At 40.5% G+C, this 12,218-nt stretch overlaps 2 protein-coding genes across 2 annotated transcripts in view; both read left to right on the top strand.

Moving 5' to 3' along the window:
- The window catches only part of gogo (golden goal), a 178,529-nt gene that overhangs the window by 155,884 nt on the left and 10,427 nt on the right, over nucleotides 1–12,218 (top strand). The window contains exons 3-5 of the mRNA XM_065239431.1: nucleotides 3,785–4,255; nucleotides 4,501–5,592; nucleotides 5,696–5,826. Coding sequence (XP_065095503.1) covers nucleotides 4,135–4,255; nucleotides 4,501–5,592; nucleotides 5,696–5,826 — 1,344 coding nt within the window. The 5' untranslated portion in view covers nucleotides 3,785–4,134. The remainder of the gene's footprint in view (nucleotides 1–3,784; nucleotides 4,256–4,500; nucleotides 5,593–5,695; nucleotides 5,827–12,218) is intronic.
- On the top strand, nucleotides 10,349–12,119 carry LOC135717320 (cilia- and flagella-associated protein 157). The gene has a single exon (XM_065239318.1). It carries the CDS (start codon nucleotides 10,386–10,388, stop codon nucleotides 12,117–12,119), a length of 1,734 nt encoding a protein of 577 aa, XP_065095390.1. The 5' UTR covers nucleotides 10,349–10,385.

Genomic DNA, 12,218 nt, shown 5'->3' with positions numbered 1-12,218 from the left:
TGTTTTTCATCGCGCCGGCATGCTCTGCTTCAAATCTGTATGAATAGCCGGGAAAATCCTCTTCGTTTTTCGCGTTCTCTTTGCTTCCTTCATCTAGCGTGCTCTCATTAAGAGTGAAGAAGATCTGTATTGCTGTGCATCTGCAGGGATCCTGCTGTTGAGTGAGCTTTGTCTGACGGATGGATTATGTGGTTCTCGGCGAGGGTGGCGGATAAATAGCTACAGCGGAAAGAGGAGAAAAACAGGAACGATGACGGTACAAAAGTGAATGAAATTGGTTTCTTGAGAGCTCGTTGATAAGTGAGCTGCGATTAATTCCGCAAGTGGCGTGAAATTTGAAGAATAGTAAACGACGGGGAATAATATTTCTCGGTTGTTCACTTTTGTATCCACCCGAAATGGATTGCTTGGATCGTTCACATAAACAGACTAACACCCACAACTGATCCTAGTTGGCACTGCTGGCCTTTTGATTAGTGACACAGAAGGCTTTGAACTGAATGCGGAAACAAATTCCAATGTCACTAGATTTCTAATAATCCGGACTCCTAACTATGCACCGTATTGTGTGAATGTGTACGTGATTGTGATTTCAGTGTTACAAAGCACTACACACAACTATTGTTCGGCTGCGTAAATCTGTCACAGCACGTGATATTTTAAAATTAATTAAATCCGGTAAAGTTGGCCCTTCTGTAGAAGAGCGAGGACACACTCCGGTATCAGAAATCGTTCATCATGAACGAACAGCAGCGGCAGCATCAGTGGCAGGCATCGGAGCAAAAGTTCAATCCAACTTTTGCTCCAAAGCTGGAAAAGTGTTAGGAAGAGCCCCGAAGAAAGTTTTCTCCCTCCGATAGAGAGAGCTTAATCTGAATGTGATGAGAGGAAAATAACGGGGAAGCGGGAAGGGTAAGCGAGAAAATTTAATAGTGTTCCTGTAGGGAGCTGAAATTGAAGAAGAACGTGGTGTAAAGATAAAGTTTAATGCCGTCTTTCTTAGTCCCCAGATACGTCTTTTGGTTTGTGCCATAAGATGAAAGCTCTATCTATCTGCCACATACAACCGGTCTGGTTTCCGACGAGATGACGAGAAGTGGGCTGACTTTTCATCAAAAAAAAAAAAAGAGAAAGAGATCAACATCCTATTTGGCCAACAGGGGTACAATCTTCATCTTAATTTACCGTTGCGTGAGCTGGTTTTGAAACTCCGTTTGTCCAGAATTGACATTTTCGATGCTCGGAATCGAATGCCGATTTCGGTTGTGATAAGCTCGGCGTTATGTGAAGCTGGAATATGAGTCGTACGGTAACTTAGCCAGATCAAAGCAACAGGGGTGCCTGTATCGTTCGTATCGTATGGCATATGACAGTTTATGACATAAGCTGTTCGAATCGAAGCAACCATGAACGAGAGCTTGTTAATGGATAAGGTTACTAGGAATTAAAGTGAAGGCAAACATTGGGATTACAATGCTCGTTTTGGACATCACAGGTTTATTTATGTCTTCATTTCCAAGTAATGGAGACTCGTTGAATGGTGTTAGTCGTTATGATTTTGCAAACTGAATAAAGATTATTTTCCGGACCATTGCTGATGTTGTAATGTAAAGCTTTAAATCAGAAGTCATAATTGCGTAACTCATGAACCTAAGTGTGTATATAGAGTGTGAAAGTGCGTCAGTTATGGCACTATTTAAAATTTGCTCCAGTTTTGGCATGTCCCAGTCATGGCGTACGGCCATTTAAAGTGTGCTTCGATCAAAATATTGACGGGGTGGGCTAGCGTAAATTCTTTCACAAGGCAAGATAAACTTAAGTTAGGGCAAAAACTGGGGCCAAAATTTGTTCAAGAAATATATTATTATTCATTTAAAATTTAAAATTAAATATTACTGACAACTTTAGTTGATGGATCCATAAATGGAACGCTTTTATTAATCTCCTTAAGATGGGTAAACAAGTCAATTCTAATTGCCCACAATTGGTTTGCGTGAATTATAACAAACAAATAAATAAATAAAAGTACTAGAAACTAGAAATTGTTGTACATAAAATTAGATCCAGGGAAAACAATTCGGGATCCCGGAGTATGAAAATTTTAGAACCTTGCGGAACATAAGTTTCAGATTTATTAAAATTTTGTAGATTCCGGAACATTTTTTCGAGCCTAAATTTTGTTTAAACTATTTGAAGATTAATAACTTACACAAGATTTGGAGATCTAAACATAGATAACAAAACAACAGATTAGAATCTACGAGAAAATGTTGAATTTGTCTTAAAGAAACCTTACGTAAATTAAGAAAAGTGTTCAGCATTCTAGTCATTTAATAAATTTTCTAGCGAATTCTGATATGAACTTATAAGGAGAATTCAAACGACAAAAAGGAAATTTGTAGGAAGATTCCCACGGAATTAATCCTATTGTCGACCAGTTTTGGGGCAACCTTCTAGCAGCGATTTTAATAAATTGAAGCAATAAATGTCAAATTTTAAAAGCTGATCATTAATAAGACGCAATTTAAAATATTGTTCAACGGTAAAGTTCAAGTGGTACGTTTCCTACCTACATTTTAAACTGCTTATATGATGTGATCCATTCTGAGGAAAATTCTAAAGGAATTCTAGGAGACTGAATCATATTATTCAAGTAGTTTAAAATTACGTTTCCTGCAACTTGAACTTTACTATGGAGCAAATTTTCAAAAAATCTTCGTTTTATTTATGATAGGCCTTAAAAATTCAAAATTTATCGCCTCTTTTTCATAAAATCACCGGTAGGAGAACATCCAAAAGCTTCTCGACTATATGATTAATTTCAATAAATTGTTGGCTACAATTCCTAGCTAATTCTGGTAAGAGTTCTAAGGAAATTTTGAAGAAAACGATAATGATATTTTCAAGCCCAAGAAAAAAGATGATGGGTCTTGTGAGGAGAATATCAGTAAAACTTTATGAAAAATAATAAGGGAGACGAAAGTACAAGCAACATTCTGAAAATGATCCAAATAGAATTTTGGAAATATTTTTTTAAGGAATTGAACTCTGAACAGTTCCAACGGAATTTTAAAGAGAGTTCCAAGGAATCTCTGTGGAAATTCCATGCTTCAATGAAACTCAAAGGAGAATTTCAAAGTAATTCTAAAGGAAATTCTGAGTAGAGATACAAATATGAGAAAAATTCCAAGAGTGTTTTAAAGAATTCCATGAATGAAGAGAATTGTAGAACCATTCAGGGCAGAATTCAAGGGTACAGTAATTCAGAGCAGCATTCAAGAGCACAATAATTCTGGGAAGAATTACAAGGTAATTACTTAGAGTATACCATAAGACAAAAATAAAAACAAATTCAAGATTCAGTATTTGAAAAACAATATTCAGGACTCTGAGACATCGACAACTTTTTGCGAAATTCTATTTATTCTGGAAAAGGTTGGATTGACGAGAACCAATTCTAGAAAAATGATAAAAGTATTAATTTGACCGAATTTATAAAACTTAACAGGGCCTCCTCTGATTTGAAAATAGAGGCACAAAAATTAATACTCGCCAGCCAAGAAAAAAACACCTGACTAAGGTGCTGGACTGACATTGCTTAAGTTAAAAATATAACGAAACAGCAACTTGTCTACAAATACCGAACTCACACCTTCCAACGGTAATCGTAGCCGGTTACTTCGCTCAACCCCAACACTGCCAACAATCTTAGATTTAGTTAAATTATGCGAAAACAATATTCATCTAACATTTTTCTCCCGCCTCTTCTTCGTTCCTATTTCAGGTCAGACACAGAACACTTGAGACTTTTCACCGATTCCGGCCGCATCCGCTCGTTATCCTTTCTTCTTGTTTGGATACCCCATACCGGGCACATTTTCTTTCTCCCTAAACCGTCGTCACTAAACCATGTGAGGACAAACCCGTCCATCCGGAACACACTGATGCGTAGCCATCGACAACAACAGTGCTTATCCACCAACGCCTACTGCCACGAACGGCTCAATTGCGAGCGGGGAGCCAGAAAGAATGTAGAATGAAAATTCCAAGCACCAACAATTGCACTGTCCACTGCTGCTGTTGCTCCCGTTGTTGTCCTCCTGAGGCCATCGTCATCAAGTTGGACAACGCAATATGCACATTACTTCACTCGGTGGTGGAGGCGGTGATAGAAGAGGACGACGCGGCGTCTCCATCGGATCGGGTAAAATACTTCTCTGCTGCGTGCACATTCTGCTCGTGCTGATCAACGATGGTAAGCGTTTTGATTTATTTCCCACCCAAGCTTTTTGTTTTCAACCCTCTTACCACCCACCTACTGGTGCGTGCGAGTGGAAATGGATACGAAAAAATGCGGCACTTGAGTAACACGAAATGTGATATCTTGAGATCGTAGTGACCTAGTTTTTCCGTATCCCCATTTCGAGTTCAATGCATAAAAAAGGCCATTTGTAAATTGTTCATCTCTCATTTCCTGATCCGACTGGGAAAAAAACGCAGCTTTTGTTGACGGTCTACGCAAGGGGAGGCTCATGGTGCCGGCAAGCTATACGGCCCAAACGGACGATTTGGACATTCAGCTGCAAACCGAGGACACACCAGCCGAGCTGATGACGCACGATGCATCCGATCTGAAGCTACAAATTTCCCTTGTCAAACCAACCGGGGGAACGACAATCTCACTGCTGGATATTAAGCCGGACGTGAATCACAACGTGACGCAAATAAAGATCCCCTGCGGTTATTTCATGCACGGAGGAGCTTACGAGTTGAGCATTGAACAGCCGGCAGCCATCAACACAGTAGGCTCGGCAACAGCCGGCATGGAGTTCGATGAGCGACTGCGACAGCAGTTGAATGTGAGTTGGCCAACGCCTACTGTGAGTCTAGTGCCTAGTACGATCAGTACATATCCGGAGGAAATTGTCCGGGGGAGTCTTCGGTTCGCGGACGTTAGCTGCCCAAATGCGACGGCAATTAACGACGATTCAGCGGATGTGCCCGAATTCTGGCTTGAACTCGTTTACTGCGGCCATAACCCGGCATGTCCGCTGGAGAACATTTCCAAGCCACAGATTTTGTTCTCGGAGCAGGTCCGAGGTTTTCCTACCACTAGAGTGATTAATTTTCGCTGTGATCTTTTTGGATTAGCTGGATATTATCTGTTACATTTACGCTCGTCTACTCAGGATCCAACACTGGCGGGAGTTTTGAGTGGAGCGAGAGCTCTGTTGAAAGCGGATTGGAGTAAACAGTATGTTTTCACGGTGCACGCCAGGAGCATATTTCCGTGTGATGCTCACAGCTCCGGAATTCACGTCCTGTTTCAGTACCCTTCCTGCATCCTGAATCAATCGGATCGGATTCGAGTGTATGCAAAACTCCGAGCGGACGTATCATCGCTAGTGCCTCCAACCTCGCTGCATTACATTGCCGAGCAACGGGTGACGAAAGGGCAGCATACGCTGTATTTTGAGTGCGACTTGTTCTACGAAAAGTACATCGAGTACTGCTTCGTTTACGTGAGCCAGGCAATTTCCGGTGCCGTTGCCGATGTCCGGATGGACTGTGTACCAACGCTTCCGGTTTCGCGTGAGTTGGGATTTGTATGATTAAAATGCGATCACGGTTATTACTTTTTCTCTTCTTCTCTCCCTGTCCTTCTTCTCTGTTTTTTTTTTGTTTTATTCAACAGCCTCCGATTCTGGCGGATGGGGACCGTGGAGCAACTGGACACATTGTTCGACTACCTGCAGGGGTGGAGTACGGAATCGGTATCGGTTTTGCGATTCGCCTCCCCCTCGATACGGGGCGAAATTTTGCGAGGTAGGTGCATTGTATATAACTGTAATTGCAAACTCTTGTTACGAACTGTGCGGGTGGAGGATGCATTTCCAGAATATTGTTTACCAGTCTATGTTTGTACGTCGTATGAGTCAAATTTCAAAACCGTGTTTATATGAGTGGAAAAACACTGTTGTTTTATCATGATCTCTGAATGTCAATGTTTGGACGCTATAAAATGGGGAGCTGTAGAAAATAGTTTGCTAATTGTTACACTTAAATTCGGACCACCAATACTTAAAAGAGAAAAAAAAAGCTATGGCGGGAGTATTGATAGTCCTAAAGTAAGTATAACAATAAACAAAAAAACTTTGTTGGTTGGAGCAAAAGCGAGGATAACAAAATTCGCACTTGATAATGAGAGTACGCAAGTGTGCGTGTAATAAACGTTGAATAGGTCAATAAAACCAATGACGTAATCATTACGCAATTATATTTAAATTTCAACAATGGTCTGCAAGAAGAAGATTCAGACCAATTTCAATTGGGACGTCTGTGAACATGAAACTCATACATGGCGAGGTGTCTTTGGTGAATACCTTAAAAATAAAAAATGGCATTCCCGAAACCTTCTACATTTGAAGCGACGTTTCTGTTATTTTGACATTATTACTTAAATTTTGGAACAAATTTCTTTGATATTCGAAAATAGGTACTGTGAAAAGGATATCTTTGATAATGCGGATAACTTTAATAGTAGAATCTGATTAAATTTACTCTCTGTACTATTTCCGAATTGGAAACATTGGTTCCATTTTAAAGCTTTACCATTAATATCGTATAGAGTTGTTTAGTATATAGCTACAATCCAACAAATTCAATATACTAATAATTCATCAAAGTGGTTTAATGTATTTAAGGACAAAATTTCGAAAAAAAACCTTTGAATTTGCATAATTATAATGAACAGTTAAAGAAGTTTAATATATCTAGCAACACAATTTTATTTTATGGCACTAATACTGGAAACAGAGGCTCTACAACTATCCCAAACCTTAGTCAAAAACTGTGAGATCCAATCATCTAGGGAGTCCAGGTATGATAGCTCATGCAAATCTTCTGTTGAATCCCAAGTATATTGCAAGTTTTACCGAGGTATTAAATCATTCCACTAGTCAAAAATAATGGTCAACAGAACTCTCATTAAACCAACAAAAATACTTGGGATGGGAAGGGTTAAGGCTTAATGTAATTTTCAGCAGCTTGTTTTGCTGAATCTGCAACTTCCGCCAATGACCCACACAGTTAAAATTATTTTGTAATTTTACACGAATTTCCATGCACATAAAAAGAGCATGTATATTCATGTAAAATTAAATTAGTTTTTAATTTACACGGCTTGAAATTTACATGCACGTAACTGGAATTTTACATGGATTACTTAAGATGGGCCCATCTTGTAATTTTACAGTACATTTAAAATTATACGCAACCGTCGTTGGGCTCGTTGTCTTTTTGTAGAGGAATCTCAATTGCGGGAACGCAATGCTCCCGGAAAACTTTTTGAGATGTACGCTGATCTAAATATGCCAGCAGATCCGAACATCGAAAATGTTACGGTTGCACAATTTGTGACCTTCAAGATGTTTTGATGCATGTTTTGTCACCAATTTAGCACGATTTTCCACAAAATTGCACGTGGAAAGAAAAAATGAAAAGCTGATTTTTAAAATAAAAGTGGCACTCCGGAAAAACACATTCCATAGAACTGAGCTCACAAAACTTACAATACAACATTTTCCACTAAATAAATGACTCGAGCTGTATCCGGTGGAGAAAAAAAAAACTGATCGAATAATCAGTTTGTTCGCCATATTAGCTTCCTCAATTTGTTTGATGATTTAAATTTACACGAGCATGTTAATTTATAGGTTTTATCGTCGAAAATTCAATGTTCTTTGATAAGTTTTCACATCGCGTGGTGATATTACACTACAAGTGGAAATTAATCTAATAAACGTGTAATTTTATAAGTTTTATCATGTTCGTTTGAGGTGCATGATTTTTAATGTAAAATTGAATTGAAACATAGTTTTAAAGCGATGTAATTTTAAAATAGTTATGGTTTACATGTCATGTAAAATTCCTTATGTTTTGCTGTGCATGGCACAATTATGCAATACAATTCGCTAATTGACGTCTTGTTCTGTGATTTACCAGTGAGTACATCCAAAACAAATGGGATGAACATCAAATGCAAGTGTTGATTTCATGCATCCTCTGCCAGTTTGCGTCTAAGCTTCCGACGGAACTGACAACAGCGGAACCCGAAACGCAGCTCCTCCAACAATTAGAATTCCATTGAAAATACATTTGAAGATATCCTTCGTTTGGCCATAAGATCGAGCCGAAAATTGAAAAAAACAAGTTACGAATAAACATATGCGAAAAATTTGACAACCGAAAAATGTTCGCATCCGTTTAGAAGCAGGGCACACTTCGATCTCCCGATTAGTTGAGTGGCATCTTTTGAACCCAAATTGTTGAGAGAGAATTATGCTGACTGGTTCTACGTGTTTACTGAGGCTGTGAACCATATTCCGAGTTAAATTTAACCCGTGGTTAAAAGTGACATTTCGAAAGTTATTTTCTATGTTCGAAAATCCCTGTGCTGTCGATCGACCGGTTTTCGAGAAGAACTTAGCCAAGGTTGTCAAAATTTAACTTCTTGTCCGTCAGAAGTAACCACGCTCGGATAGCAGGGTTATTCGATAGCTTTCCATCTGTCAAATTTTAACCAAAAGTTAAAATAATCCACCAGAGCCTGAGCGATGACAAAAGGCCTTTTTGGTCGGTAATTGAACGGGTTCGTTATGTCATTTCTCGCGTAATTTTTCAAATAGACCAGGAAATAGACCGATTCTCCGATAATTTTTCAAATAGACCGATTGATCGATTCTCTTCATCTACTTTCTCTTTCTCTTTCTTTAATAGTTTGGTTGAATTTATATTTTGGGCTAATCATTCTACAAAGACTGTTAAAAGAAAGTATTATTAAGCTTATTGGAACCGAGTTATTAACGAAAGAGAGAGTCGATTAGGAGATTGGTCTGTTTGAAATATGACGCTAGATGTGTCTTTTGTTAGCTTTCGATATGTTACCGTGACATGCTTCCAGTTCGTTGGGAAATAATAAAGCCACAGATACACATTGAAAATCTGCGTGAGAACACGAGCGCCTTTCTAAGGAGATGTTTTAAAAGTAAATCTACTTAGCATTTGAAACTAACCTCCTCAGAAGTGTGGAATCGCTAATAAAAGTGCGCTTTTACGTTGTATTGTTTTTGTGTTTTTTGTGTACTTATTCCTTATGAATCAAGAAATAAGTGCGCCGACACTAACATTATGTAAAGTAAAAGCATACTTTTATAAGCTTTTCCACACTTATAATGTGTGGTAAGCAGTACAAGATCTAGGTTTACAGCAGTGTCTTGGATCAGATTGACTGAATTTATAACCACTGCAGCAACGTGCTTGTCCTCTGACAACGACAAACCGTTAATTTTATCTAAAAATAATATCCCAAAGGAAATTTAACATTTATGTCCATCACAGTCAAAACTTCTCATCGAAATCAAAATTTTACTTCAAAGTTCTTTTAAACCGCCAACAAAATGCAAAGAATTAATCAGCAACCTGCCTCTGGTAGGAAACAAAGTAAAGAATAATTTCTTTATAACCATAACACCTGCCGTCATTTACCATTACCGTGTACCACACCGTCAAAACAGCTTCCAAACTCACAGGATTCACCAGAAGCTCCATTCAAAATTCAACTCATCAAAGAAGGCGTCTCCATTGCCACCACCTACCGAGCCGACCGACCGACACGGCGAGGACGACGAAATCGGCTCACCAACTCAGGCAGTCCAAGGAGGCAGTCACTGGTAACCATGACGGTGAAATATTGAAAATTTATTGCTGGCATAAAAAATGCCGACAAAACCATGTTCATATTCTAATTTACCACCCACCGGTCCTCCCCGTATCACGCCATGAGCCGACCACGCCAGACACGATGATGAAGCCGCCTTCTTTTGCTCGCCATGTGTGCGCTTATTTCAATTTTTTTTCCCTTCATTCTTGGTGTGCATAGCACGCTGCAAAATATGGGTTTACCTTTGCGATGAATTCAGAAACTGTGGGATTGAGCAAAAGTTTGAAAATTTAATGAATGTTGAAAGAACCGTTGAAATTGCTCTAATTTACCTAACATTACACTTCAATATAGTTAAATTCAGACAGTAGGGGGGAAGGAATGTCGAAATTGAAATGTAATCAAAATTTATCGGAAAGCCACCACACCACACAACACACTGCATCGTAGTATGTGGTGCCGGGCGCTTCTACTCTTCACATACCAACCCATCAGCCTACCAGGTGAGCTGGCTAGCTACTGCAAGGAAATTTAATCGATATAAACTTGCCGACGGGCACTCACAACCGGTGTATCGAAGTGCAAAGCAACCTGGGTGTTTCACAGTTGATTGCGACATTCGAAAGGGTAAAGAAGGAAATTGCTAGTTCTCATCGATTGGAAGATGCCAAAGGAAAAGAAGGCTAAAAAACCGAAGAAGGCCGTACCGGACATTCAACCGGTGGACGGACTCAGTGCCGTGGACCGACAGTTCTTTGAGATAACCATCAACGATTTGAACCAAAAGTTGGCCCGACTAAGAACGCATAATGTCAAAATTGAGGAGCGTAACGAGGAGTTGGAAAGTAAGCTGAAGCAAATCGAGGAAGATCGAGCCGATGTGACGGCTTTTCTAGACCGAACCCTACAGGAAAAACTGGCAGTGATTATTGAGCTCGAGGACAAGCTAAGTGAGTTGTCAAAGGTTCGAGACCAGGAGAATGAAGAATGTAAGAAGCAGATTGTCACCTTGGATGCAAAGTACAAGGCAATGCACGAACAGTTGACGTCGGAAATTAAGCTGCTAACGGGAAAGCTTAACTCGATGGAGGAATTCCGCATGCAACGGGATGAATTGATGGCCAAGTTTGACGCCCAGGATACGGAATTGAAGGAACAGAACAAACGCCACAAGACGACGCTTTACGAAATGGAACGCAAAGTTATACTGGATAAGGATCGCTTGCGGAAGGACGTGGAGAACAAGTTGCTTCAGCTGTCGACGGAGTTCACAAAGTCCTCTGAAATACGGGTAGCTGCTCACACTCAGAGACTGGTTCGTGAGAATATCGCGCTGAACAACGAAATGGATCGAATGATTTTTACTCAAGAGCGATTGGAGAAGCAGTATGCCCAATTGCAAGCGCAGAATTTGGATCTCCGCAACCAAGCCGAGATCGATTTGGTAGAGAAGCAACGTCTAATGCAGACATGTCAGGAACGATTGGATTTGATCAAGCAACTAGCCGACCAATACGAACAACAGCTGCACACAAATGCTCAACTGCACGCCTACAAGGAGAAAGCAGATGAGTTCGAAACGGAAACTCAATCTACGAAGAAAGAATACAACCATCTACGCCAAAAGGTCCGCATCCTCGAGCAGTACATCCACTTCATCAATACCGATCGCCAATCGCTGCGCAACGAGTCAGATCACAATCGTAAAGAGTTTGATCGGATTTCGGAGATTTTGAAAACGGTTCGCTTTACCGTGCGTTCCGCCTTCAAAGAGGACGAACAGGAGGACGATTTGCCGTATCAGGAAATCAAACGCAAACGCTTGATTGCTGACCTGTTGAACACGTTGACCGAACTGGAACTGAAACCTCTGGTCACCGTCTCCGTAGCAACGATCCCGGAAGGAGCCGAAGGGTACGAGCAAGGCGATCTCGGCGTTATTCCACGAGAGACGATCGATTCCATCATAGCAAAGACGCAGGTGTCCTATCTTCCGGATACACCACTGATCAGTTCGGATGTGACTTCTTTGGCGGAGGAACAGGAGGACAGCGTCAGCTTGCGGATTGCTTCCGGAAGCGATGTGATCGTCGACGTGGTCAGTGGTTCACAGCTGGTTTTCAAAGCATCAGAAGAGACGTACGAGGAGGAAGTTGAGCCGGCGAAAGAGGAAGTGGAAGAGGAAGCCGAAGAAGAGATGGAGGATGGCGAAGAAAAGGGGAAGAAGGAAAAGGAAGCGGAAGATGAGCTGCGGTCGATTGGAGATGAAGGAAGCGTCCATGCTTCGGAAGCACGGTCGATGGGTTCCGAGCGGCCGGAAGACATCATCATCGATGCGCCGGATGTTTTCGAGGATGAACCGATCGAGTTTGGAGCCACCAAGAGTGATTCGGATTAGAAAACAATCGAATGCGATATTAAATTGTTTGGTGTGGATTTTTTGAACTTCGGGGATCTCTTTGATGCCGAAATGGGTCCATCTGTATAATTCACCATG

This window comes from Ochlerotatus camptorhynchus, unplaced genomic scaffold, assembly GCF_037179485.1.
Source record: "Ochlerotatus camptorhynchus isolate MF236.1 unplaced genomic scaffold, CSIRO-AGI_Acam_v1.1 ptg000055l, whole genome shotgun sequence".
Classification (NCBI taxonomy): Eukaryota; Metazoa; Arthropoda; class Insecta; order Diptera; family Culicidae; genus Ochlerotatus; species Ochlerotatus camptorhynchus.
This window is presented reverse-complemented; position numbering and strand designations above follow the sequence as displayed.

Bases quoted from the DNA above. Each gene is read 5' to 3' on its own strand.
- LOC135717320 (XM_065239318.1), top strand. From the start codon at position 10,386: ATGCCAAAGGAAAAGAAGGCTAAAAAACCGAAGAAGGCCGTACCGGAC.